The following is a 26,881-nucleotide window of genomic DNA, read 5'->3' as shown; positions in this document are numbered from 1 at the left end:
TGGAATTGACCCATCTGGTCATGGGAACCATTTGAAATTTCAAGAAATTTACGATAATGGACAAGTCCTAAGGCTAATATTTTTTGGAGGCGATAGAATGTCGATTTTATCATTTGAATTAGAAGCATACCATCCTACGAGAATATTCTGAGATGGTGGAGTGTTGGAATTGACCCATCTGGTCATGGGAACCATTTGAAATTTCAAGAAATTTACGATAATGGACAAGTCCTAAGGTTAATATTTTTTGGAGGCGATAGAATGTCGATTTTATCATTTGAATTAGAAGCATACCATCCTACGAGAATATTCTGAGATGGTGGAGTGTTGGAATTGATCCATCTGGTCATGGGAACCATTTTAAATTTCAAGAAATTTACGACAATGGACAAGTCCTAAGGCTAATATTTTTTGGAGGCGATAGAATGTCGATTTTATCATTTGAATTAGAAGCATACCATCCTACGAGAATATTCTGAGATGGTGGAGTGTTGGAATTGACCCATCTGGTCATGGGAACCATTTTAAATTTCAAGAAATTTACGACAATGGACAAGTCCTAAGGCTAATATTTTTTGGAGGCGATAGAATGTCGATTTTATCATTTGAATTAGAAGCATACCATCCTACGAGAATATTCTGAGATGGTGGAGTGTTGGAATTGACCCATCTGGTCATGGGAACCATTTTAAATTTCAAGAAATTTACGATAATGGACAAGTCCTAAGGCTAATATTTTTCGGAGGCGATAGAATGTCAATTTTATCATTTGAATTAGAAGCATACTATCCTCTGAGAATATTCTGAGATGGTGGAATGTTGGAATTGACCCATCTGGTCATGGGAACCATTTTAAATTTCAAGAAATTTACGATAATGGACAAGTCCTAAGGCTAATATTTTTTGGAAGCGATAGAATGTCGATTTTATCATTTGAATTAGAAGCATACCATCCTACGAGAATATTCTGAGATGGTGGAGTGTTGGAATTGACCCATCTGGTCATGGGAATAATTTGAAATTTCAAGAAATTCACGAAAATGGACAAGTCCTAAGGCTAATATTTTTTGGAGGCGATAGAATGTCGATTTTATCATTTGAATTAGAAGCATACCATCCTACGAGAATATTCTGAGATGGTGGAGTGTTGGAATTGACCCATCTGGTCATGGGAACCATTTGAAATTTCAAGAAATTTACGATAATGGACAAGTCCTAAAGCTAATATTTTTTGGAGGCGATAGAATGTCGATTTTATCATTTGAATTAGAAGCATACCATCCTACGAGAATATTCTGAGATGGTGGAGTGTTGGAATTGACCCATCTGGTCATGGGAACCATTTTAAATTTCAAGAAATTTACGATAATGGACAAGTCCTAAGGCTAATATTTTTCGGAGGCGATAGAATGTCAATTTTATCATTTGAATTAGAAGCATACTATCCTCCGAGAATATTTTGAGATGGTGGAGTGTTGGAATTGACCCATCTGGTCATGGGAACCATTTGAAATTTCAAGAAATTTACGATAATGGACAAGTCCTAAGGCTAATATTTTTTGGAGGCGATAGAATGTCGATTTTATCATTTGAATTAGAAGCATACCATCCTACGAGAATATTCTGAGATGGTGGAGTGTTGGAATTGACCCATCTGGTCATGGGAACCATTTTAAATTTCAAGAAATTTACGACAATGAACAAGTCCTAAGGCTAATATTTTTTGGAGGCGATAGAATTTCGATTTTATCATTTGAATTAGAAGCATACCATCCTACGAGAATATTCTGAGATGGTGGAGTGATGGAATTGACCCATCTGGTCATGGGAACCATTTTAAATTTCAAGAAATTTACGATAATGGACAAGTCCTAAGGCTAATATTTTTCGGAGGCGATAGAATGTCAATTTTATCATTTGAATTAGAAGCATACTATCCTCCGAGAATATTCTGAGATGGTGGAATGTTGGAATTGACCCATCTGGTCATGGGAACCATTTTAAATTTCAAGAAATTTACGATAATGGACAAGTCCTAAGGCTAATATTTTTCGGAGGCGATAGAATGTCAATTTTATCATTTGAATTAGAAGCATACCATCCTATGAGAATATTTTGAGATGGTGGAGTGTTGGAATTGACTCATCTGGTCATGGGAACCATTTGAAATTTCAAGAAATTCACAAAAATGGACAAGTCCTAAGGCTGATATTTTTTGGAGGCGATGGAATGACATTTTTTTCATTTTAATTAGACACACGAGTCTTTCCATTAGTCATCAAACCGGCATCTACTGCTAAAATAATCGTTTTTGAATTTGAATGGCGGCTTCAAAAATTGATCGTTCATAACAAGAAAGTCAGCTTAAGTCGACCAATTAATTTGCTTCGATGGCTAATGAATCGCGGCTTAAATGTAAATCAGCTTACATCTCTGGACCAAATATTACATCGGTCAATGAAAAAATATTCAAAAAGAAAATAATTTTTTGGGTCGAATAAACTAAGTTTCTCTAAAATTTAGCCGATCAATATTATAGTCCAGTTCTAGATTTTCTTAGTCGAGCCGGATAGGCGCCGATTCCAAAACGTGATTAACCCATTCCAAAATATTGTTTCATGTTTTATTGTAAAATCTCATCATATTCTCACAAAAAAGTGCTTAAAAAATTAAGAATATTTGAGAAAATATATGAGGAAACGAATTTTTGATCGGTTGAGCAACCTACAACATGGGATAGTCTAGTATTTTCGGAAATGCTAGTCGATATTAATTTTCAGTTCGCGAAATCGATGCATCGAGAACACTTCTTAACCATGACTCGAGACTCCCGGCTTAAATTTACGAAAAAAAAGTTGAAATCGACTATTATCGAGTGATATTAATCATTCGACTTTGTTCCGATTTTCTGAATAAGAAACCTCCTCAGATCAGTCTCGTTCAGACGACTTGAAGCTGAAGTATTTTTATTATAAGTAAACGTATGCTTTCAAGTGATATAAATCTTACAATAGGGTTTTCTTTGCGACTCCTTGGTAGTCAGAGGTAATACCTAACCCACTGAGTAATGGAATTCAAGTTCTCCTCTCAGATTGAGCCTAGAGAAAAATATCTTGTTCTGCAAATTGTTATTAATTTAAATCTTATTTCGCCATACTTTTTCCCGTGAGTATTCACTTTAAATGAATAGAATACGTCCTACAATCAGTAGATCAATTAGGCGTAATTATATAAAAAAAAACTGTATTGATTTTTTCCTGGATCTAACCGCGTTGTCATCACTTCTGGTAATGATCGATTGTTCATTTTCATTCCTTTTTCTCCACTTCTGTCATACATATACATCTACTACTGAATCCACTGAACGCGAATTTAGCCTTCGTAACTTCCGTGAGCAACCACTTGCAACTTATTTAACACTAGATTTACCAGACCAGTCATTTTGACTGGTCGTGCAATTTCAATTTAAAATTCCTACGACATATTACATTTGCTTTCCGAAATGATGTTATGACTTTTGTAGCTATAAGTAGAAAAAACATTTTATAAACTTAATGTTACTTAATATTTATTACTAACAAATATATTTTTTTGTTATTGACATTTAAACCAGTACCAGTCAAACTGACTGGTGCATGTTTCTATGAAGAAATGTATGAGAGCGTTTTAATTTCAACATATTTTGACAGCAATTGTCAGCCCCTGAAAATGTTCTGCATATTTAGAAAATGCAACCAGCATACCTCTGGAATGTTCAGATGTGGAAAGTGAATTATACGACAGCGGCGATGATTTGTTAGATAGAAAAATTGATTCTCAAGGAAGTGATGATAACAGTGCTATTATCGAGAGTAGTGATGAGGAAATTCCTGATGATGACAATATAGATGAGCCAAGCGACAGTGGTTGCGTAAAAATTCCAATCAAGCGTACCAAATCAGCAAACTGAAATTGCTTTAGACGGAACTATTTGAACGAGAATTGAAGAAGGAGGTGTTGCTGGTAGATTACTAGTTCATAGTAATTTCAAAGATGTACACGGTCCAACAGCACATGCTGAAAGAAATATTATGAACGGGAATCTAAGTAGTGCGTTCCAATTACTGATTGATAACCATATTTTGGAACATATACGAATTTGTACAGAGTTAGAAGCCTCTCGAGTTTTGGAAAAAAGTGGACAATTACACAAGAAAAATTGAAGGCATCTCTTGCAATATTGTGCGCGCGTGGGGCGTACGAAGGAAATAGCTTCAAACAGGGGATGAACTTATATTACCGGGGATAAGCAACTTTTTCCATCGGAGGCCAGATGCAGATTTACTCAGTATTTTCCAAACAAACCCCATAAATTTAGCATAAAATTCTAATTGGCGTCTGATGTAGAGACGAAATATGTGATAAATGGCTTTCCTTATTTAGGAAAAAGCGAGACTCGAAATGCATCAATCCCCCTATGCAAATTTGTCGTAATGAAATTTCTTGAACCGTATACCATGAAGGAGCGTAAAACTGATATTTTTTACAAGTATTCCTTTGGCGTTAAAATTAAGATCTCAAAATACTTCGTTGCTTGGAACGATACGCGCTTCTATTGGCAACCAGACATATTTTGGCGTCGATGTCACTGATCGAATGGAAATCAGGTTCCAGAAGGTGACCACTTCAACTGTTTTTCAATAATTTAGTTTCAGCCGGAAGAAATAGCTGGATATTGAACAAAACATAACAGGAGAAAATATCTCACGAGAAGACTTTCTGTTTCAATTAGCAAAAGAACTTGCTTCAGAATATCAGACTTCAAGGCAAATACCACACGAAGCTGATATACCAACTACAAATGGCACTGTTTCTGTACGCAAATGGTGTCAAATAGAATATTTTAATAACAATAAGACTACAAATATTTGCAATAAATGCAAAAAAAGTCTATGTAGAAAGTGTATACACTGCAAAATCTATTGTGAGCAACAAACTGTAAACAATTAAGTGTTTTGTTATTTGACAATGTCTATTAGTCCATTTATCTATCACAATTAATATTGTTCAACTTATTTTCGCCATTTGATAAGTAATAGTACAGACTGGAACCACAATATTCATTTTTTCTTATACACCAGTCATTTTGACTGGTGCTGGTAGAAATAGGTATATATAAATAGCTGGTAAATCTAGTGTTAACACGGGGTCGTTTCCATACTAGGCGGTACAGGATAGTCCCGATCTTCTGAACAGACTTGAATGAACTAAAAACATCCGTAGCCGATCGAGTCAACTAGAAAAATAAGCTAGCGGCGGTCGCCGTTGGCCCCATTTTTCTTGTTGAAAAAAACCGGCGTCGACATTTTCAAATATGGCGTCGACCGCCGAAATTTTTGACGACAGAAGTGTCTGTCTCCTGGTCTGCTATACATTTTCTGTAGGCGTTAAGATCAACACTGAAAAATATTTCGACATAAAAAAGCGCAAAATAAAAAAATACTAAGTCAGCGCTATTATCTTAAGTCACCAAAGTGAAGTTGTGTACTCTAGCTTCTTCTTCTTCTTGGATGGCACTACCGTTCCAGTGAAACTTTTGCCTTCTCAACGCAGCATTACTTGCGTCATTTTTATTAGTAGTGCTTGGTTGAGATTTCTATGCCGAATAACACGCCTTGAATGTACTCTGGAGGGGCAAGCTCTAGAATACGCGTGACCACAGTGCAAGCCGGAAGAATTTTCTTTCACGAAAAATCCCCCGACCAGAACGGGAATCGAACCCGAACCCCCGGCATGATAGTGTGGGACGCTAACCACTCGGCCACGGGAGCACGTACTCTAGCGCCGAATCGTAATGAAAATATTCGGTGGCGGAGTTGCGCCGTGGCGAATTTTCGTTCGGCAATGAAACGATTGCGATGAGTTGTGATGATATTGAAAGTGGAATACAGCTGGAATCCGACGAATGCATGGAAATTGAGGTAGGTTCAGTTTGTATTAATCTATGACTTCAGTAAAAATTTTATTACGACAAAATTAATTCATAATAAAAATTGCGCTTTTTTCTGTGTGGCATTCATACCCCTGAGTTCACTTTTTAAAAACATGAATAGAAACTATTGCTACATGTTCTTTAAATGTATTATTAAAAGAGCTTCTGAATGTTTCCACCAGAACCCAATGATAAATGGGTCTGAAAAGTTGAACGAATTGGTATGAAAATATGGAGAAATTTGCGTTAGTGATACTAAAGCCTATGATCATAACGCGAAATCCAACAGTCACATAATTTCCGTTGTTTCCTATTATAAGAAGAGATGTCGACCAGGAATATCATTTCATAATCAAAAGGGATGAAACACGGTACGTGGAATGGATTCAACGGATAAAAATTGAAAATCATCCGGCTAAGCAGTTTAAATTTCAGCATGTCGATATTCTACTAAGTAATTATCATCAATTTTCACGTATTATTTTTTTCAGAAACAAAACGTTTAACTAAACTATTAATTTGTATGGCTCGAACCTTGGCGATGGTAATTGAGGACAGGTTAAAAACTCTCAAGCCATTATTGTTCACCTGTTCAACACAAACGAGCAGCAATTCATTTAATCCTCGACGACCAAACGATTTTCTCCGGCAGCGAAATTGAAAATATCGACAGATCAAGAAATCATGTCTATATATTTTTTATCTGCTTCTATAGAAATTTCCCACCCTAATTAAAATAAACATTAGAGAAAATCAATTTGAGTATTTTATGCGTCTGAATAAACCACAAAAACGTAAACATCGATTAAATTTTCTTCTACGCTTCATCTGATTCGCTACTCAAAAGTGTCGTTTGACTGACCGATGAAAAAACACTTTCGTACGAAAACGAGGATAGGGCAATTCGTTCGAACGAACGATGTTCGAATGTTCGAACGGATAGATTTCTTTCGTACGAAACCAAGGATACGAATGAGGCATTCTTTCGAACGTTTTGTGTTCGTTCGAAAACAAGAATAAGGGTGTTTATTTTTTTGGTTCGTTAAGTTAGTGTATAGAATAATATTAGGTGATTAATAGCAGTAATAGACGATAATATCTACTGTTTGCGCCACGCGGAGCGAGCGCATACGTGTTGCGACATGACCTGTCATTCCATTGCATCACCCAGAGACGTGCGAAAGTGAGATGAAAGCAGTATCAACACAACAAACGAATATCACCCGAGCTATCCGAGCGAAGCCGACAGGACAAATACCCCACCAGAGCAGAACATGATCCATTCCACGACGATCCATTTCGTTTGGAACACTAATTTTCCGTACACCAGCCGAAACAATTTCTATCCTTTTCATTCAATCGCATCACCGAGAGACGTGCGAAAGTGAGATGAAAGCAGTATCAACACAACAAACTAATATCACCCGAGCTAACCGAGCGAAGCCGACAGGACAAACACCCCACCAATTTCAGGGAGTATAAAAGTAGCAGAGCAGCATATGATCCATCTTTATAAGTTTTTATTCACCACGTGTATTTAGAAACCATTAGAGAAAGTTATAGTGAAAATTTGGACTTTGAAAACTAGTGTCGTTTTTTCCTACAGTAAATTTAGTCAGACCCTTTCCAACCGGAGTACTATAAGGATTGAGAAATGTGTACTGTGAAGATGGCATCCTCTTATAAAATTAATTTAGAGATGTGTTTAGAAGCGGTTAACAGTTTAATTTCAACCAAGTGCCTAGAATATGATTTCAAGTTAAATTTTAAGAACATGCAAGTAATTTTGGAGCGTATGGGATTAGATAAAACGAACTATCCTAGTATGAAGGTAATCAAAAGCCTTCTAATGAAACATCGAAAATCCGTAAAACGGTTTGCTCCTGAGATTACTTTGCAGAATTGTTGGGATGCAGCGAATGATTTGATCGCTAGAGAAGAGTTGGATGAGCTATTCGAATTGAATTCTAAGAATCTGAAAGAAATTCTTGTAGAAATGGGATTAAACGAAAAATGCGCACCTAACTTAAAAAAAGTTAGGAATAACTTCGCTTGTAATCCAACATATAAGAAGTATCGTGCAGAACGAAAGGTGAGAACCCTTATAATTGTTATAAGCTTCCTGAAATTAATAAAACTATTTTGAAATTTTCAATGTGAAATCATTTCCGCAGAATATTGAACATTCAATTGCCGCTGAAAGTCATAACGTAAGTGTAAAATATCAAATTGCTTTGAAATAGTCACGCCATACAGTAACTTCAAATTTTTATAGATCGATAATTTCAAAGAATGTTCTTTTGAGAATGAAAGTGCCTGCTTGCCACAAGACTGCGTTGGAGTTCATGAAGTAAGATGACATTTCTATTTATTAATTCATGTATTAATAGTTGTTATTTAGCAGCTTTTATTAAATAAAACAGATCATATGTCCGAAACAAACTCATCTCCTTCACGTGTCGAAACAAGAACATTATCATTTGTATCATTTGACACAAACGATTTCGAGGAATTGGCCGACTCTCAAAGTACTACTTTTGACGGCGTTGATAATACGGGAAAAGATAACGAAGTAAGATGACATTTCCAATTAATTATTCATGTATTAATATGTATTATTCTTCAGCAACCTCCATTCGGATTTTTATTGAAAGGAACAGATTTATCGCGTGTCGAAATAAAATCATTATCCGTCGAGTTTCCTGCAAAAGTATGTAAGAAAGGAATGGAACTTAATGCTCCAGAAATTGAATGTCGCATTTTTGAAACATCAGTAAGTCAAATGCAAGAGAGATCAACGAACGACATGCAAGACTCGATTGTTTCATTTGATACCAATGATCTTGAAGGATCGACCAAATCACAAGATACTACTTATAGCAGTGATGTAGATGTAACTGAACTTGTGTTCAATACAACGGACTTTGAAAACCTACGAAAAGAGATAAAAGAAAAAGGCAACAGTAACAGGATCAAATACAATGTCAAGGTTGCGGAATGTGGGGCAACTGCCACAAAAAGACTTTATAGTGGTGCTTCAATTTACGAGTGTTCTTTTTACATCAACAAGAAGAACATTGAAATGTGTAAACATTATGATCAACATAATATAATGCAAAGCAAAACCAAGGTTGGCGATGCTAAATATAAGCAACAAAAGCATAGAAGGCCTTTTATAGTGGCCTTAGAAGATTTGTTAAAAATCAAATATGAAGAATTCAATATCTATTGTATAATCAATATAAATTCTCATAATTGCAACAAATCTGGCTGGCTATTTTATGGTGTCTGCGCTCACAAGACCTGCAGATCTTATCGTTTCAAAATTGTTTCTGTTACGGATGGTGATAACATATATAAAGTCGATGTCTATGTTAATGTCGCTATGACCCTGATACACGGGGAAAACCTGAAAGCGGCATATTGCAAAGGAGTAAAAAGAAACATAAATATGAAAAAACTGCAGCTCCAAAAACCACTTGAATTACGAACTAAGTTGATCAACGAAAAGAAAAAAAGGGAACCATTCGAGAAGGTAGACATTGTCAGCAAAAATGTATTGAAAAAAATTAGCAGTGAAGCTAAATCGAAGCTTAACAGGGATATTGATGATTTTCAAGATTTGATAAAAATGTCTGAGGATAACGGATCTTATATCAAAAATGTGTTTAGAAAGCCCTTTGGTGTAATTTGTTTTAATACAAAAATGTTCAAAGAGCTGAGAAAAAACAAGACTTACAGTCCTATTTTCTACATGGATGGTACTGGATCGGTTGTACGATATTCAAAAGCTGAGAAGCGTGTTCAAATATATGTTTTGGTCGCATACAATTACCGGTCAAATTTTAGTGTACCCGTAACAACCTTTGTGACTGAAAGCCAAAAAACAGTAGACTTCCACAATTGGTTGAATATATTTCGTGCTTCGTACGAGTCAGGCAGCTCTATGAATAAATTGAATAAAATAGCGAGAATTGTTAGTGTTGATTGGAGCTGGTCACTGATTGGTGGATTGATACGGGCTCTTAATAATCAACACCATACACTACCAGAGTATATCCGAGATTGTTATAAAGTTTGCATAAGAGAACTCAATCTCAATTTCACTATCATTCATTTATGCTACAGTCATTTCATGAATGTAGTTTCTAAGGACTTGAAATCTGCTCCAATCAACATAAAACATAAGTTCATGGACTGTATGCGATTGGCTGTACGTGCTACAAACTTAGTGGACTTAATCGATCTGTTTATCATTATGACATGCATTTTTGGATCTGCAAATGAGAACCGAATGCTTGAGACATCACTAAAAGAACTAGATGCAAAAATTAATGATAGAACAAGCTTCGATTCAGAAAGCGCTGGTAAATTTGATTATACTGGCATCGGTGAACCAGAAATTCTAAAAAAAGATGAGGACAAAATCTTCTTGGGATCGCCTTTTTATGCGTTGTTAAAAGAAACATTTGAAACAACATTAAAACAAATAGATGATCTCAGCCAAGGATCACAGAACCCACTGTATTTCAAAGGATTCTTGGAAGATGTCGCCTTGAAAAAATACATGCCTGTGGTTTGTTTGTGGTCAAATATAATAGTATCTCAAATTGACTCGAATCCGGATACTATTTCAAACGCAAGGGTTGAAAGCTTCTTCCGAACATTGAAACACAATGTTATGAAAGGTCAGCTCTACGAAAGAATAACACATTTTCTTCGAAAACTACAATCGTATATTGAATCTCTGTTCCACTTTTCCGACTTTGACATTGAAGATATATACGCTACTGATAAAGGAATAAGTAATGCTAAAAAACGTCAAGATGATAGAATCGCAGAATATGACAGATTTGTCGGAAACGTAGAAGACATAGAGGACGAATGGCATAGTCCATACTTTCAAAAAGATGCTTCAACCCACTTGTTCAAGAAGAAAAAGAAGCAGGAAACTAACAGCTTAAACACACAACTTGAACAATCAACACAGAAGCACCCAGATTCAAAGGAAAACAGTGATAACAACAGAAAAAGATCATTAGAAGAAGATTTAGAAACTACCTGTAATCTGTCCTCTATTCATCAATTCATTGACAAAGGATTTGAATTTCCAGTTACCACCAAATGGTATTTCGGTGAGTTTCCTTCAGAATATGAGAGCATAGGAGTAAGTAGTATGATTGTAAGCTCAGAAATGCTTCAAACGCTCGATGCACATACATATATGGATGGAGAAACCTTAGATGCGATAATTGCAGTGGCCATAAAAGAATGTGAGGTCGAAAGCGTAAAATTGGTATCAACTTACATGTCGAGAAACTTGTTTGATACAACTCAACTAAAAGAAGTATTGGATAGGAAACGAGATTATGTTTTACCAGTTCTAACCAATACATCGGGAGTATGGGTGGTTCCTTTGAATGTTAGAGCTGGGCAAGCACCCACCAAGCAAGTTGGAAGAGGGAACCATTGGGTTCTCTTCATTGCTGATTTTATGAATAGAGAAACTTTTTATTTAGATCCTCTCGAAACAGCATCCCCATATTTGAAGGACGTACAAGAAGAATTTTTGAAGGCAGTAAGCTCTATTCGGAGACTTAAAAATCAACCATTTGATTCAACCAATTGGCAAAGCGGCTCGAAAAATATTGCGCACGACAAGCAAAACGACGACTACAACTGTGGTGTATATGTAGCTAAATATGCACAAAACTTTCTTTTGAAGAAACCGTTGACCGGGCTAGGAAACATGGATTCTGAGAGGAAACAAATCAAAATAAAACTCCTAAATACAGCAGTAATAAAAATTTGTTTATACTGCAGCAGCTTGAAATCACTAATTTTGTCATGTCAATCATGTGGACGGAGGTGTTGCAGTAGATGCGCCCCAAATATGGTGCTAAAAATTCCATCTACAAAACAATGTGAAATATGTTCGAAAATTAAAATGATATAATTTTTAAGTCTCATCAATAAATTTTTATATTACCTTTTAACTTGAAGTATTTTTATTTGTCCAGTTTGAGTCCTTTCAGAAACGAGATAGAATCCTGTCGTCTAAGTCAAAAATGAAAAAATTGTCATTCCATCGGCTACAAAAAATAGTTGCCATAAACCTCAACCATTCGCGTGGATTTTTTTTTAAATTTTAAATGGTTCCTATGATCAGATAGGTCAATTCCAACACTCCACCATCTCAAAATATTTTCGGAGGATAGTATGCTTCTAATTCAAATGATAAAATTGACATTCTATCGCCTCCAAAAAATATTAGCCTTAGGACTTGTCCATTATCGTAAATTTCTTGAAATTTTAAATGGTTCCCATGACCAGATGGGTCAATTCCAACATTCCACCATCTCAGAATATTCTCGTAGGATGGTATGCTTCTAATTCAAATGATAAAATCGACATTCTATCGCCTCCAAAAAATATTAGCCTTAGGACTTGTCCATTATCGTAAATTTCTTGAAATTTAAAATGGTTCCCATGATCAGATGGGTCAATTCCAACACTCCACCATCTCAGAATATTCTCGGAGGATAGTATGCTTCTAATTCAAATGATAAAATTGACATTCTATCGCCTCCGAAAAATATTAGCCTTAGGACTTGTCCATTATCGTAAATTTCTTGAAATTTAAAATGGTTCCCATGATCAGATGGGTCAATTCCAACACTTCACCATCTCAGAATATTCTCGTAGGATGGTATGCTTCTAATTCAAATGATAAAATCGACATTCTATCGCCTCCAAAAAATATTAGCCTTAGGACTTGTCCATTATCGTAAATTTCTTGAAATTTAAAATGGTTCCCATGATCAGATGGGTCAATTCCAACACTCCACCATCTCAGAATATTCTCGTAGGATGGTATGCTTCTAATTCAAATGATAAAATCGACATTCTATCGCCTCCAAAAAATATTAGCCTTAGGACTTGTCCATTATCGTAAATTTCTTGAAATTTAAAATGGTTCCCATGACCAGATGGGTCAATTCCAACATTCCACCATCTCAGAATATTCTCGGAGGATGGTATGCTTCTAATTCAAATGATAAAATTGACATTCTATCGCCTCCGAAAAATATTAGCCTTAGGACTTGTCCATTATCGTAAATTTCTTGAAATTTAAAATGGTTCCCATGACCAGATGGGTCAATTCCAACATTCCACCATCTCAGAATATTCTCGGAGGATAGTATGCTTCTAATTCAAATGATAAAATTGACATTCTATCGCCTCCGAAAAATATTAGCCTTAGGACTTGTCCATTTTCGTGAATTTCTTGAAATTTCAAATGGTTCCCATGACCAGATAGGTCAATTCCAACACTCCACCATCTCAGAATATTCTCGTAGGATGGTGTGCTTCTAATTTAAATGATAAAACTGTCTTATCATCGGCTACAAAAAATGTCAGTTGTAATTAAAAGTTATTGGTATCTTTTTATTGGTATCTTCACCCACATCTAGGGTAACACAAGGTGATTTGGTGATTCGGTCATATGGGATGATTTGGACCACCCCTTTATCTCAAAAATTACGGCTCAACTTTGATTTTCTATAGTGTCATTCCCTTCTATTGTTGAACCGTAGTAAAAAAACATTGGTAAAACTTCACAAGTAGAGGGAAACGGTAGCATAAATACGTCAAGTACTTTGAGCGTCAAAAAATGTGAGTTTTCCAATCGTGGTTTTAAGGTTTTTCCCGCTGATTAAACAAACTTTTCGTGTATTGTGCAGTAAAGTTCTGTTCGCCTACAGAAGAGGAACAATTTGATGTAGCGAAACTGTAAGTTTGATAAAAATAAATGAAATTAATTGCATTTTAATTTTTTCGTGTTGTGTGGGGTGACATGGACACGTTTCTGTGGGGTGAATTGGTCCTACAGGTTTGAGACTTTTCTTTGGTCTAATTGATTCCAGATGCCGCTGAATTACAAGAAGAGGATGGACAGACAACGTTGGAAGAAGGAGGAGCATGGTAGAGCAACGCAGGCCATCGAGAACGGATTTTCTTTGACCAAGCATCAAAAGTGTTTGAAAATGCTCGACCAACAGTGAAAAGATTCATGCAGAATTCGAGATGGTCTCAATCCAACTTTTCTAGTCTGGAATCTGGCCAAGACACCTGGTATCGATCCCAAAACATTGTTACTGATTGTAACATTATCCCATAGTACTTTACATAAACATAAGTATGTTTTTTTATGAAACACACACTGGAACAAATCACCCCACAGACGGTCCAAATCACCCCGCATCAAATTTTAATGTCCAAAAATCATCTCTTTTATTTTATTTTAGCTTTATATAATGATTAAACATTATTTATTGAGAGAAAACAAGTGTGTCTCACTATACAATGTGACATTTTTTATTTAGACCGTATTGGTTTGGAAATATTAGGCGATTTGCTTAGGTGGTCCAAATTCCCCCCTTTTCCCCTACTCAGGAACAAGAACTGGTGGATCATTTGCTTCAGCTGGAGAATCGATTCTACGTCATCACAATGCAAGATGTCAAGGTACCGGCATTCGAGCTGGCTGAACGAAACAACATATCGAATCGGAACTAGAAATGCTCACTTCAGGGTGATTCAGACTTCAAGTGAACAGATTTTGAGAGATTTTCATTATCGTCCTTAAAGATTTCGAAAATTTGGAAAATTTTTCACGAATATTTTCAAAACTCTGCATATGGAATATGGGTGGCCTTTCCAGAAGTTTGTGTTAAGTTTATGAAAAATCCTAAACATTTAGTACCTTAGACAATACACTGTTCCTGTAATTTTTTCTAGACTAAACTGTAATGGCCCGTTTTACTCCGCGTTTTACCCCACCAGCAAAGTAAAAAGTAATTTTTTACCATTTCAAAAATTAAAAAAGCGTCAAAAAAGTTATACAATGAACAGTTACAATTTTTTTAGTAGTAGTTTATTATATACCCAATGATATACAGCACAACAAATAGAGGAAATCCTGAAGGACGTTTAACTGAAAATTGATTTTCTTAGGGGGGGCGGTCTTACCCCGTCTTCCCCTACTTATAGTCGAATTCAATATTCATGTCATCCACATTATCACTGAAATAAGATGAAGCTGAAATTCGATATGATGTCGATGCTGCTTCACTGTCCATCAATTTCTGGGCCGCTTTGATAGCAAGTCTATCAATCCAACAAGATGTTCTCTTGTATCGGCTGTATACGAAGCATTCGGTACTACGGTCATGTATTACGAAGGAGTTACAATTTCCAAGTTGTTCCTGAATTGCAATGGAGTTGAGCGCAGTTATTTTGCACGAATCAACGAGAAAAGACTCTCCAGACAATCTTGGACGAGTTGTTATGGATATCATTATCATATTATATATATGGGCATTTAAAAGACTTATTCTATCCTTTTAAAACATATTTTTGAGATTGCCTAATTGAAAATATGCAAAATCATTAAAATCGCACCAACCAAATGTTATGATTCATAAAAACAGAAATCCGAATTTTTATAACATTTGGCAACTCTGGCATCTTCATGTCATGATCTTTATGCCATCTCATCTTAGCTCGTTTCCATACGTTATGACAGCTAGAGCTGTGCGAAATTATTTACAACTTTTCAGTGATTCAGATGACGCGATATGAACAACGTTGGCACATAAAAGACGATTGTTGTTGTTTTTAACAAAATCGAAATGGGTGGAGAGAAAATCAGCATGCAAGTTCGAAGTCTTGTTGTTCAGGATCATTCGCAGCAGATTTCACAGCGGAAAATTGCAGATAAGTTGGATACGCCTGGGAGCAGTCCGTGAAATTGTGTACAAGCACAAAGCTTACGGTTCGTTTGTTGACAGATCCGGTAGAGGCCGTCGTCGGAAGACCGATAGCCGGACGGTAATAGTTCATGTACAATTCTATAAAATTACGATAGTAGTTTTCGATAAAATAGTTCTGAAATTGAGAAAAATTTTTGAATATGCAAGGTGGTCTATTTTCATGCCTATCACTGTAGTGGTTCCCAGATTTTCGTGAAAATTGGTAGTTTTGTTCCTTTTCGCAAAAATATTAGACCCGTCTTTCCTATTTTTTCATTAGGGTGTCCATTTCCAGGGTGGTTAGGCCACCCTAATGAATTTTGAAAAAGATTTTGAGAGAAGTGGAAAAAATATTTTTTGGAAAAAAATAATTGGAAATGGATACCGTAATGAAAAGTTTTTGAAAAATACGGGTCTAATACTCTGCGATAAAGAACAAAACTACCACTTTTCACGAAAATCTAAGAATCACCATATCGGTGCCATGGAATAGATGATATGTTACGCTGAATCACATACTAAGCAGCGGAAAAGAGTTGCTTCTTCACGATTGGTGAAGAGATCCAATGCGATCCACACCGATGTGTTTAATTAATTAGCACTGCCGCCAATTGTACCGCAGCAACACGATAGAGTCAGAAGCGGCACGGTGCCCGCAAAACGGCCTACTTTAATTGATGACTCCCCATTCCACACCAAGCCATGATCGCTGCTGACAGCAGATCTAGCAAGCGTGTAAACACACAAACAATGGAGGGGGAGAGGGGGTCTATTCGCGCCATGCGCTGTGTAAATCAAACGGAATACCATTGAAACCGCAAATGAGAGTTCGCATGCAAACAAGTCGCAGCAGGAGAAACGTATCGAATGTCCGTATTCCATTGCAAGTATAGCTATTTGTTCGTTTTTTTCCTTGTGACTCGTGCAAATTGTTAATACAGCAAAGCTAGCAATTAGAAAATAAAATATGCAGAAAAGTGAAAACTTCCCGATACTGGAAACGAACATTGTTCGTGTAATATATCGGTTCACCCCCCGTGAGTAACGGTGAAGTTTCTAGGAATGAAGGTGTAAGCGACGGTACATTTTCTTAGCATAGACTCATTTCTATAGTGGAGGCGATCTGGCGTAGTGGTAACATCCATGCCTCTCACGCTAAAGGTCACGAGTTCAATTCTCACTCCCGACATTTTTCCAAAAATGGAAGTAAAAAGTGACGAACCAGCCAAATGAGTTGAAAATCACTATAATACAGATAAAAAAAAAAATTTCTTTCTATATAGAACAAATTACATTTTACGTTCCTTTTATGTTCAATAATCCTGATCATGGTAAAACAAAAGAAAATTATAAAAGTTCGACTCATTTAGAAATCGGAATCGTTGCTTATTCTACAGCAGCGCTCCTGGTGGTCTGCTCGGGAATGTTTTGACAGCTTTTTTTTCGAAAGCGCTCCTCCTGCTACTGACAATTTTGATGCGGCAGTTTCTAAGAGAGTTTTTCCAGATAGAATCCAGATGGATGTGGTTAGGTACAAACATCACGCAATCGTCTTTTGCTCAGAGCTGCGATTTGTCGTGAGAATCAAGTGATGGTACTCACACAAAGATAATCAACAAATTTTGTACTACGATTATCTTTGGTGACCATCCCAAAGTCAGTCCAATAGTGTGAGAAGAGTATTATCACAACACTAACGCATGGTGAACTTCTACTCGACAGTAGAAATCCGAGCTCCTTGGTGAGTGTCCTGTCGCTGAAATGTCAGAATAGTGCGACACTCAAAAGTCTAGCTGATGGTTTGGTGTTTGGCGATATTCACAACATTCGCCTCTTTGTGTTCGTTCTTCCTGACTAGGGATGCCAGATATGAATATACAGTTTCATTTTAAATACAATTTGAAGAATATTGTGTTTTCAGGCATGTATTTTCTTCTCAACTTTTCAGACGGCCTTAACGTTTTTAGCGGCACTTCGCCGACTCTACGTAGTAATACACGTGTCATTTGTATTAGTACTTAGTTTATGGAATAACACGCCTTGCGTATCCCCTATATTCCGGCTCCCGATCGGGTTTGAAATTAGCAAAATGATGCATTTTGTAACCCGTTCGACTTCGATTTTTTTACCAAATTTGTTTCTCATCATTGCAAGGATACTAAATCTGCAGACATGTTCGCAATTTTACTGATATTTAATGTCCTGTCTATCCTGTTGCAAACTTATATTTTCAGTTGCAGACTGTAGGGATATGGTATTTCTTCTCTTTATGACTTGATTCCCTGCGCTTAAAACCCCCTTTTTTCAAACATTACTTTGCTATTCTCGCGGTTACAAAAGTATCTTCATCTCAGATTTCATCAACATTTCAGATTTTTGTCGAAGATTTTCAAAAAAAATCATCTGGCGTCTCTTGAGGTGATGCATTTACTCTGACAAAGGCCAACACGAAAACAACAAGTCACCAAGTATTTTTGTATTATACATCAAATATCACGTATCTGCTGTGGAAACTTTACCAACCGGGCATGGAACGGCTACGCAATGAAATAATAAACTTCACAACGCCGGAAGGTGGAAATCAGTACCATCAGCAGTAATTACCACATTGAGTTGAATTCATCGGTTACCGTGATATATGACAGGGTGGTCGTGTCGGATTTGATCAATCAAATTGATCCCAGCGGGTAGAGTGAATATGAGACTCGTCTTGTCCGTGGTGGATTAGCTGACCAAAGATACCCAGGATGCGCTGAGAAGAACCATTGAAAAGCATGTGTCTAGGTGCAGATTGATTTTGTGCGCCAATTCTACTTCGCGGGTTATTCCCGCGGTGAGAAGTCGTTGCTTGGGAATAAGGGGGCCGGCTCTATCTTAGGAGGATATTCTTAAAATTTTGAATGTAATATTGCCATTTGTTTGTTTCTTGAATGTAACAACACTATTTGCATTTCAGCACATTCCTTCGGAGAACAGTATTACGCTATCCCCATGCTGGAAGCTTGCAAGGTACAACAGTAACCGTTCACGGTCAACTAAGAAGTACCGGAAATTGACTGGCAAATATTCCATCGAGAAACTGCCAATCAGATTGTCCTCGAACAAAGTCCACAGAAGCTGGAGGGGTGAGCGAACGGCTATACGAGCTGCTATTTCAAGGCGTTCTATCGAATGTTATAATCTGTGGATTGATACCGAATCTGGTTAAAAATTGCGATATGAGTCTGAAGACGCAAACATTGAATTTTGCCGGGCATTATGAACACTGGATGCAGCAAGGAAGCAAACATATATTCCATCTGGACGTGTTCGTGGCGCAGTTTGTAACACTGTATAAGAAGTTTCTCAATAAAGCCTCAATGGAAGTGGATGATTTTTGAGCGATTATTTGAGATCGCAATTTTCTTTCGTTTTATAAAAAAATGATATTTTTGTGTTCATCTCACGTTTATTAACTAAACTTCAATAGTTCTGGTATGGCTTAACTCTAAATAAAAAAACGCCTTGTCGGTTTTCAATCGGATCATTTTCATGATCCGCAAATAATTATGAAATGGTAAATTTATCAACATACTTAAATACCATTTCATTCAAATAATGGTTTTGGCTGCACCATGTTTATTTGAAAATTATATTTAATATAACTTTTAAAATTATGACACCATAATCTTTTTTATTATAAATGTTTGTTCATTTTAACTGCAAGAAATAAATACTCGAATACTGAAAGACAATTGTTCGAATGAATCGAATATTCAAAAATGGCCCCACGATTAATCGATAATCGAATAAACGAAAAATTTAGACATCTCTAACAACAACAACAACTTCTACTTCAACAAACAAATCTAAACCAAGTAAAGTGAAGTGGAAGGTAAAACGTAATGTCAGAATTGGCGTTCAGACGTATCCCGTAAGTTTGAATTTATTTAAATAGATGGTATCCAAACAACACTAAACATTGGCTACAGTTTCGTCGGCAAGTTGATTGCCGTTATGCACCATGTCGGTACCACGATCAAAGCATTCCCTGAATAAATCATATCACATTAGCCGAGCCAGCTTGCGGAAGCATATGCATAAAGGTTACTAGGTTACTATTTTCAACGACAACTGTTTATTTATTATACTGCTTCAAATACCTTCGACGAAATCAAATGTAACCATACCAACGTAAGTAATAACATAAACAAATCCAAACCTTTCGTCTTGCCATTTCTCATACGTCTTTTCTAAATAGTGTAAATTACGAGCCACCTGTTAACTCCACCTTCTTGATCTAAACAACCGTCGCGATTGTCAAAAATGATTGGAACTGTCTGATCACTCACATTTCTACTACCATCATACGCCACAACCACCGCTCTCGTAACGTAAAGTTGTAAACAGAGCGATCGGCAGTGAGAGGCATTGGAACCAACCGTCATTTGGTTAGGTGTCAGAAACAAAAGAGTGAGTATCACTACTGAATATTTGGATCTCACGTGCCGTGAGAGGAATTGAGTGACTATGGTCAGCTTTTTTGTGACATTGACGGTGATGGATTGCAGCTCTGCTTTTGCTTGCACAAACGGATCGGTGAACCCAAAATCAAATAACAAAAAAAATGAACAAGTTTCACTAAACGAAAAGAATCTCAGTTTATGATGTGGCTAAAAAGAAGAACCAAGTGTAATATCATTTTAAAGAATAGGCTTTAATTTGATATGTCAAGCATCTGAATCGATTCAATAGCTCAAACGTTATGAATTTTGTGATGGAAAAAAGGGGAAACATAGATTTTGTGCTCCCGTGGCCGAGTGGTTAGCGTCATAACTAACATGCCGGGTGTTCGGGTTCGATTCCCGTTCTGGTTGGGGGAATTTTTCGTTAAAGAAATTTCCTCCGACTTGCACTGTGATCACGCGTATTCTAGAGCTTGCCACTCAGAATGCATTCAAGGCGTGTTATTTGGCATAGAAATCTCAACTAAGTACTAATAAAAATGACGCAAGTAATACTACGTTGAGACGGTGAAGTTCCTCTAGGAACGTTAGTGCCATTGAAGAAGAAGAAGATTTTCCGAACCATCGGTTGAAAAATAACGCCTCTCTGATGGTTGGATACGTTATGCAAAAAAACATCGACTTTCAAGAAAAAATATAGCGCCCTCTAGTTGGACTTCTAGTTGGCCATGAAAACAACCAAAAAAAACGAATACAATCAATAATTACAAAATCAAAATACGAAATTTTTCCAAGTGTAATATTTTTACAAAACACACTAATTGGCTTTAATTTGATATATCGTCCATCTAAACCGGTCTAGTAGTTCAAAAGTTATGATTTTTTAAGTAATTTTTTTTAAAAGAGGAAAAAAGTTGATTTTTTGGACCACCCTAAAACGGAAATGAGCACCCTAATAGAAAAATAAAAAATACGGGTCCAATGTTTTGCAACAAAGAACAAATCTACCTCTTTTCACAAAGACCTGAGAACCACTATGTCGGTTTGGCATGGAATGGCTGCAATATACCTTGAATAAGTGTATTATATATATTCTCACCCTTTACATCTATTTTCGCGTGAATAAATTCATCTATAGCTATAGATCTCCCTAATGTAAACGAGCCATAATACTCATGACCGACAAGAAATTCGCGATGACGGCGGAACGGTGTCGACATCTGGATACTACATTAGTTTGTATGAGATTCTATCAGATTGGTTTCTTTGACGTTATTAAATTAGTTGGAATATGTTATCCCGATCCTAATTTAAACAGTTTTCTATAAACATTCAGATTTTCTCATCAAAACTTACCATTATAATATAAAATTATCTCTAGACACAATTTTTGTATGAGACATTTTCATCACTTGTAGGTAAATGTAATTTTCATTTACACAGAATACTAATTTGATCTGGGAAAAATTATTTTTGATTAATAATTTTTATTTTAAAAGTGTGTTCATTCCTTCTGCAAACCCATATTATCATGTTCACTCCCCCAATTCGTAATACGAAGCTAAATGCCGTCAACGCGAATAGAAGTAACTGTAATTTTCAAAAATCAGGAAGAATGAAAATAAGAATCGGGAAGAAATTAGGATAACACACATTGGGTTGTCCGGAAAATTCGTCCCAATTTTTGGAAAACCAAAAGCGTTATTGTTATAGGCATAAATACATATATATACATACAGATTAGGGTGCCAATGAAAATGGTCATCTATAATTTCAAAAAGTTAACTTTTTTCGAAAAAAAAATTTTGATGCAAAATGTCTTAAAACTGCATGACGAGATCTAGTGTCAATCCCAAAAAAAAATTTTGTCAAAATTCGACACTCTGGAAATACGTTTTTTTTCGGAATACGAGACGAAATGTATGGTTTTGGGTACCAATAAAAATAGTTATCTCGATTTTAAATTCAGAACTTGCTGCTTGTTGATTAGCACGATAATATACGCTTTGCAAAATATTAGCTCATTCGAAATTCATTTATTAGTGTCACAGACGTAAAAATTTGAGTTTTTTGAAAAACGAAAGATCACCGAAAATTTGGGTTTTCAAAAAAAATTGTTAGTGTCAAATGTTTTAAGATTGCATTACCCGTCGAGATTTACTGTATCTCGAAAAAAATGTAAAAAAAAATTTTTTTTTCTGGTCCTTGGTCGTTTTTCCGTCTGAAAAGTCAATTTTTAACAAAACATTTTTTTTGAGATAACTGTAAATCTCGATGTGCCACGAAATTTTAAGATATTTGGCATCAATTTTTCTTTAAAACCCCGATTTCCGGTGATTTTTCGGTTTTCAAAAAACTAAAATTTTAACGTCTGCAACACTAATATTAGGTTCGATTGAGCAAATATTTTGCATAGGGTATATTATCATGCAAATCAACATTTCTCCACAAGTTCCAAATGAAAAATCGAGATAATTATATTTATTGGCACTCAAAACCATACGTTTCGTCTCATACTACGAAAAAAGTCCCAGTGTGTCGATTTTTGCCAAAAAAAAAAAAAATTTCGAAATGACATCAGATCTCGACGTTTCATGCAATTTTCAGACATTTGACATCAAATTTTTTTTTCGAAAACTCCTATTTCCTCCCCCTTGGGTGATTTTTCGATTTTCAGAAAACTCAAACTTTGACCGCTTTGCGCCACTCTCCTTTAAGTCCGATTGAGCTGATATTTGGCATAGGGTGTTTTTTCGAGTTGGTAAACATTTTGTATAGGGTAACTTTTTGAAATTTTAGAGTCGATTTTTCCCATACATTCATTGGCAGCCTAATACAGATATACATCTATTCAATTTTATTTTTTTGATTAATTTTAAGGCTTGATTAATCTGAAGGTATATCATAATTTGTTTTTAAATTTGAATAAACGCACAATCATAATAAATATTTTGAATGAAATTTTACTTTCCCTTATTGAATATTCTACGCGTTTCTTTTTGGAAAATTGTGAAAAAGTATTACATAAAACCGTGTGCGGTAATGGTTTGGTATAAGGATGAGGAAGAGTTTTTGAAGACACATGATGAAATATATAGACAAATAACTAAGTAAAAGTCAGAACAACGTATTTAAACATTTAAAAAACAACAAGTAATTATTCTTGTTCAAATTATAACGATTTCAAACTACATTTGGGCGTGCTTTACTGTTAGAGTATATTTTTGTCATGCTAATTTTAACCTTTGATAAATGTCGACAATGTACCTCCGATAACGCGAATAGCTGCAGAATCAATAGATAATAAACGCGGCGGAATAAATGGATAGAAATCTCTGGTCCGCACTTGTAAACATTATATTCCGATTCGTGTTATTGGAGGTACATTGTCGACATTTATCAAAGGTTGAAGTTAGCATGACAAAAAGATACTCTATCATAAAAGCACGCCCAAATGCAGTTCCAAATCGAGATGTAAGCTATTGCGCAGAGATCGAAATGCTCGCCGATTTGAGGGGTAAAACATTCGTTTTCACCCACAGGAAAAAATAGTTGAAAATATGAGAGGCGAGAGAATGTTTTACGCTCATTTCGATTCTCTCGAGAAACGCAATGCCAATTTTTATTTTTCGGCCAGTTATGATTAGCCGGAAAATGGTTTCGTTTTCAGTGACCTCTTGATGCCGATAATGGTTTTTGATTTCTTCAGTTCAGCATGTGGTAACACTTGGTTTCATCGTAAAGTGAACATGAGATGAATTAATATTTGAACAATTCAGACGCTGTCCAAAAGCAGGTTGTTCAGACGCTGTCTAAACAGGTTAACGTTGGTAAAGTTAGATTTGATTTTTCGCTCCATATTTCCAGTATGAAATGAGAGACGAAAAATCATTCTCGTTGAACTTCAGAGAGAAAGAGAGAGATTTTCCCACATCTATTTCTCTCTGAAAAAGAATTTTTGGTGAAAAGAAAGAGACGAGTATTTCAACATTGCACAACTCATCGAAAACTAGATTGATTAACTGAATACTTATCTCGCAGCTGAGAGAGATTTTCGATCTCTGCTATTATGACAGTCTTTTGGAACTGGGAACATAGAAACAGAACTTTGGCCGGGATTCCAGTATATTTATTACGAATGGTTTTTATTCTGATGAAGTAAAAGTACAAAAATCGGAAAAATCAGAATTGTTCCAATAAAATCAGGCAAAATTGAGTGTTTCTGGGGATATCAGAAACGTGCCAAAAATCACCAAATTCACCTCGAATAATCATCCCAATGGGTTGATTCGAGCCACATATAAACTTTTACCAGAACCTAACTTCAATACATTCCGTGAAGAAGATGTTGATAAAACGCACACATTGATTATCATTGATAGAAATTTATGTTCTCTTGCTTCTCATTCATTCATATGTTGCCATTGTCATAGATCCACCGGATCTAGCCTCTTGATCCGCATAATATCAGTGGTTTGGTATAAATACAAAAATGTCGCTGTTCCATAAATAAGGACAGAACCTGGTCAGACCTGTTCTCATCCTCTGAATTGACCATTAATTCGCCAGATTGATAGATTTCGAGCTCCAATGAAGTAATCTTCGTAAATATGTTCCATTGGTTGCGGAGCAGAGAAATTCAAAGGCCATTGTACTAAAGTATCAAAAATAATTGAAAGTTGGCAAGCAATCAGAGAAAAAAATTGTGAACTGGCAGAAAAAAAAAATGGTAAACATGATCAAGGAGTCGCCAGAGTGAGTAAATTAAGAAATACATTCTGCCAAATATATACCGGAGATTTGTGTTTTTAAAGAAAATTCGATATTTAGCATCTAAATTTATATTATCGCCTTCAGAATAGACGCCTTCTGAAGCAATACATTTTTTCCAATGAACATTCTTGTCATCGAAACACGGGTCCCACGGGTCCCACGAAGCTGTTATTTGAGTCTCGGAAATAGGAAAAATTCTCACCCATGTCTCGACGCCTGTAATTATGCATTGGATGAACGTGGGAGCAGAATTCGATCGTTCTGGCATGTCTTCAGCCATTTGATTGTGATGAAATTTTTGCAGAAAATTAAGTTTTGGCACTCATTCTTCGCCGATTGCCCGAAGTAACCAGACGAAGGAAAGTCGCGTCTAAGTTTCGTTATCGGTTACCGCGTGATTGTTGTTTTTTTTTGCCGCTGAAGAGTTCATTTCGCTATCTGGATAGTGAGTGGAGTACCCTGAATGAAAGCGGATAGAGGCTTTCATCATCGGAAAACCAAGGATCGGTTTTTATTTTGTCGCTGCTTCGCCGACATTGGAGTTTTCGCCGAATCATCGTGCCAACAGTACCAGTGCGGGTAAGCTTTTACCGACGACTGTGTGTAATCATCGTGCCAACAGTACCAGTGCGGGTAAGCTTTTACCGACGACTGTGTGTAGTGGTGTCGTAAGCACATTCTCACCACCAACGAGCTTTCAGCGCGCTCCCGTTCATCTGCACTGGAGTGCGTTCATAGGTGAATAAGATTAAATATACTCAGAGAAAATATTTATTAATTATAAGTTTTTTTTTTGTTTTTGTGAATTATTTTATTGTGAAATATTGTTTAAAAAACAAAAAATAATTAGAATATAAGTGCAAATTTTAAAATGGCAGAGAGTGGGGGACCTTCGGATATGTAGGTCTCTGATTCCAGTTCCCTCCTAAGTGATAAAAAAAAGTCACTCAAACGCGTACCAAATACGGAAGATACTTCTTCTGGGGACGAGTCAGCTAACCCTACGAAGCCTCCCTCCAAAAAACTAGCAAATCTCCCATCTGCCCTTAACGATCCCACTTTACCTTCAACCTCGTCTTCTCCCTCTGTTCTCCTCGCTCCTTCTCAACCTTCTCCTTCCCACCCTACTGTCCCTGATCCCTCTCAATCCCCGTCCTTGCCTTCCTCCCCTGTTATTCCCACCCCGCGTGTGAAGGTCTATCCAGAAGATGCGCCCGGAATTGGTCCCTGGGTTGTTTTCTTCAGGCCTAAGCCTAATGGAAAAGCGTTGAGAGTCATGCAGATCGCGAAAGATCTGGCAAGGTATACCTCCGTTTCGGAAATTTCGAAGGTTAGACCAAACAAATTACGAGTTGTCGTGACTGACCGGAAAGACGCAAACAAGATTGTTGTCGATCAGCATTTTACAATTGAGTATCGGGTTTACATTCCCTCTCACATAGTCGAAATTGAGGGTGTGATAACCGAAACGGGCTAGACGTGCGAATACATTACGAGTGAAGGTACTGGGCGTTTTAAAAAACTGCCCTCGACGACTGTTAAGATCTTGGGTTGCCGCCAGCTCGGAACAGTCTCCCATGAAGGAAATGGCACTAAATTTACGCCGTCCAACTCGTTTCGAGTCACCTTCGCTGGTTTAGCTCTACCTGACTACGTGATGGTAGATAAATTGAGGTTAGCCGTGCGACTTTTTATTCCAAAGCCAATGACTTGTCTAAAGTGCAAGTCAGTTGGTCACACGGCTGCTTATTGTGCCAATAAAGAACGATGTGCCACTTGCGGAGAACAACATGAGGGGAAATCCTGCAGTGCGACTGAGCATAAGTGTCCATATTGCGGGGGATCCCCACACGTGCTCTCAGCTTGTGAAACATACA

At 36.6% G+C, this 26,881-nt stretch overlaps 2 protein-coding genes across 11 annotated transcripts in view; one reads left to right on the top strand and one right to left on the bottom strand.

The window, feature by feature from the left end:
- Positions 1–26,881, bottom strand: part of LOC129780577 (dystrobrevin beta) — a 158,996-nt gene that overhangs the window by 113,966 nt on the left and 18,149 nt on the right. The gene's annotated exons all lie outside the window — the stretch shown is intronic.
- LOC129780571 (uncharacterized) lies at positions 5,492–12,160 on the top strand. 2 transcript variants are annotated; one of them, XM_055788961.1, is made up of 4 exons: positions 5,492–8,181; positions 8,247–8,321; positions 8,376–8,543; positions 8,598–12,160. In XM_055788961.1, exons 3-4 carry the CDS (start codon positions 8,400–8,402, stop codon positions 11,925–11,927), a joined length of 3,474 nt encoding a protein of 1,157 aa, XP_055644936.1. In that variant the 5' UTR covers positions 5,492–8,181; positions 8,247–8,321; positions 8,376–8,399; the 3' UTR covers positions 11,928–12,160. The 2 variants fall into 2 exon arrangements, with proteins under 2 accessions (XP_055644936.1, XP_055644935.1); XM_055788960.1 differs by having other exon boundaries at positions 8,373–8,543.

This window comes from Toxorhynchites rutilus, chromosome 3 (assembly GCF_029784135.1).
Source record: "Toxorhynchites rutilus septentrionalis strain SRP chromosome 3, ASM2978413v1, whole genome shotgun sequence".
Classification (NCBI taxonomy): Eukaryota; Metazoa; Arthropoda; class Insecta; order Diptera; family Culicidae; genus Toxorhynchites; species Toxorhynchites rutilus.
Note: the sequence above shows the minus strand (reverse complement) of the source record. Positions and strands in the feature narration are given on the sequence as shown.

Bases quoted from the DNA above. Each gene is read 5' to 3' on its own strand.
- LOC129780571 (XM_055788961.1), top strand. From the start codon at position 8,400: ATGTCCGAAACAAACTCATCTCCTTCACGTGTCGAAACAAGAACATTA. The intron at 8,544-8,597 runs GTAAGATGACAT...ATTATTCTTCAG, and splicing joins ATACGGGAAAAGATAACGAA to CAACCTCCATTCGGATTTTT.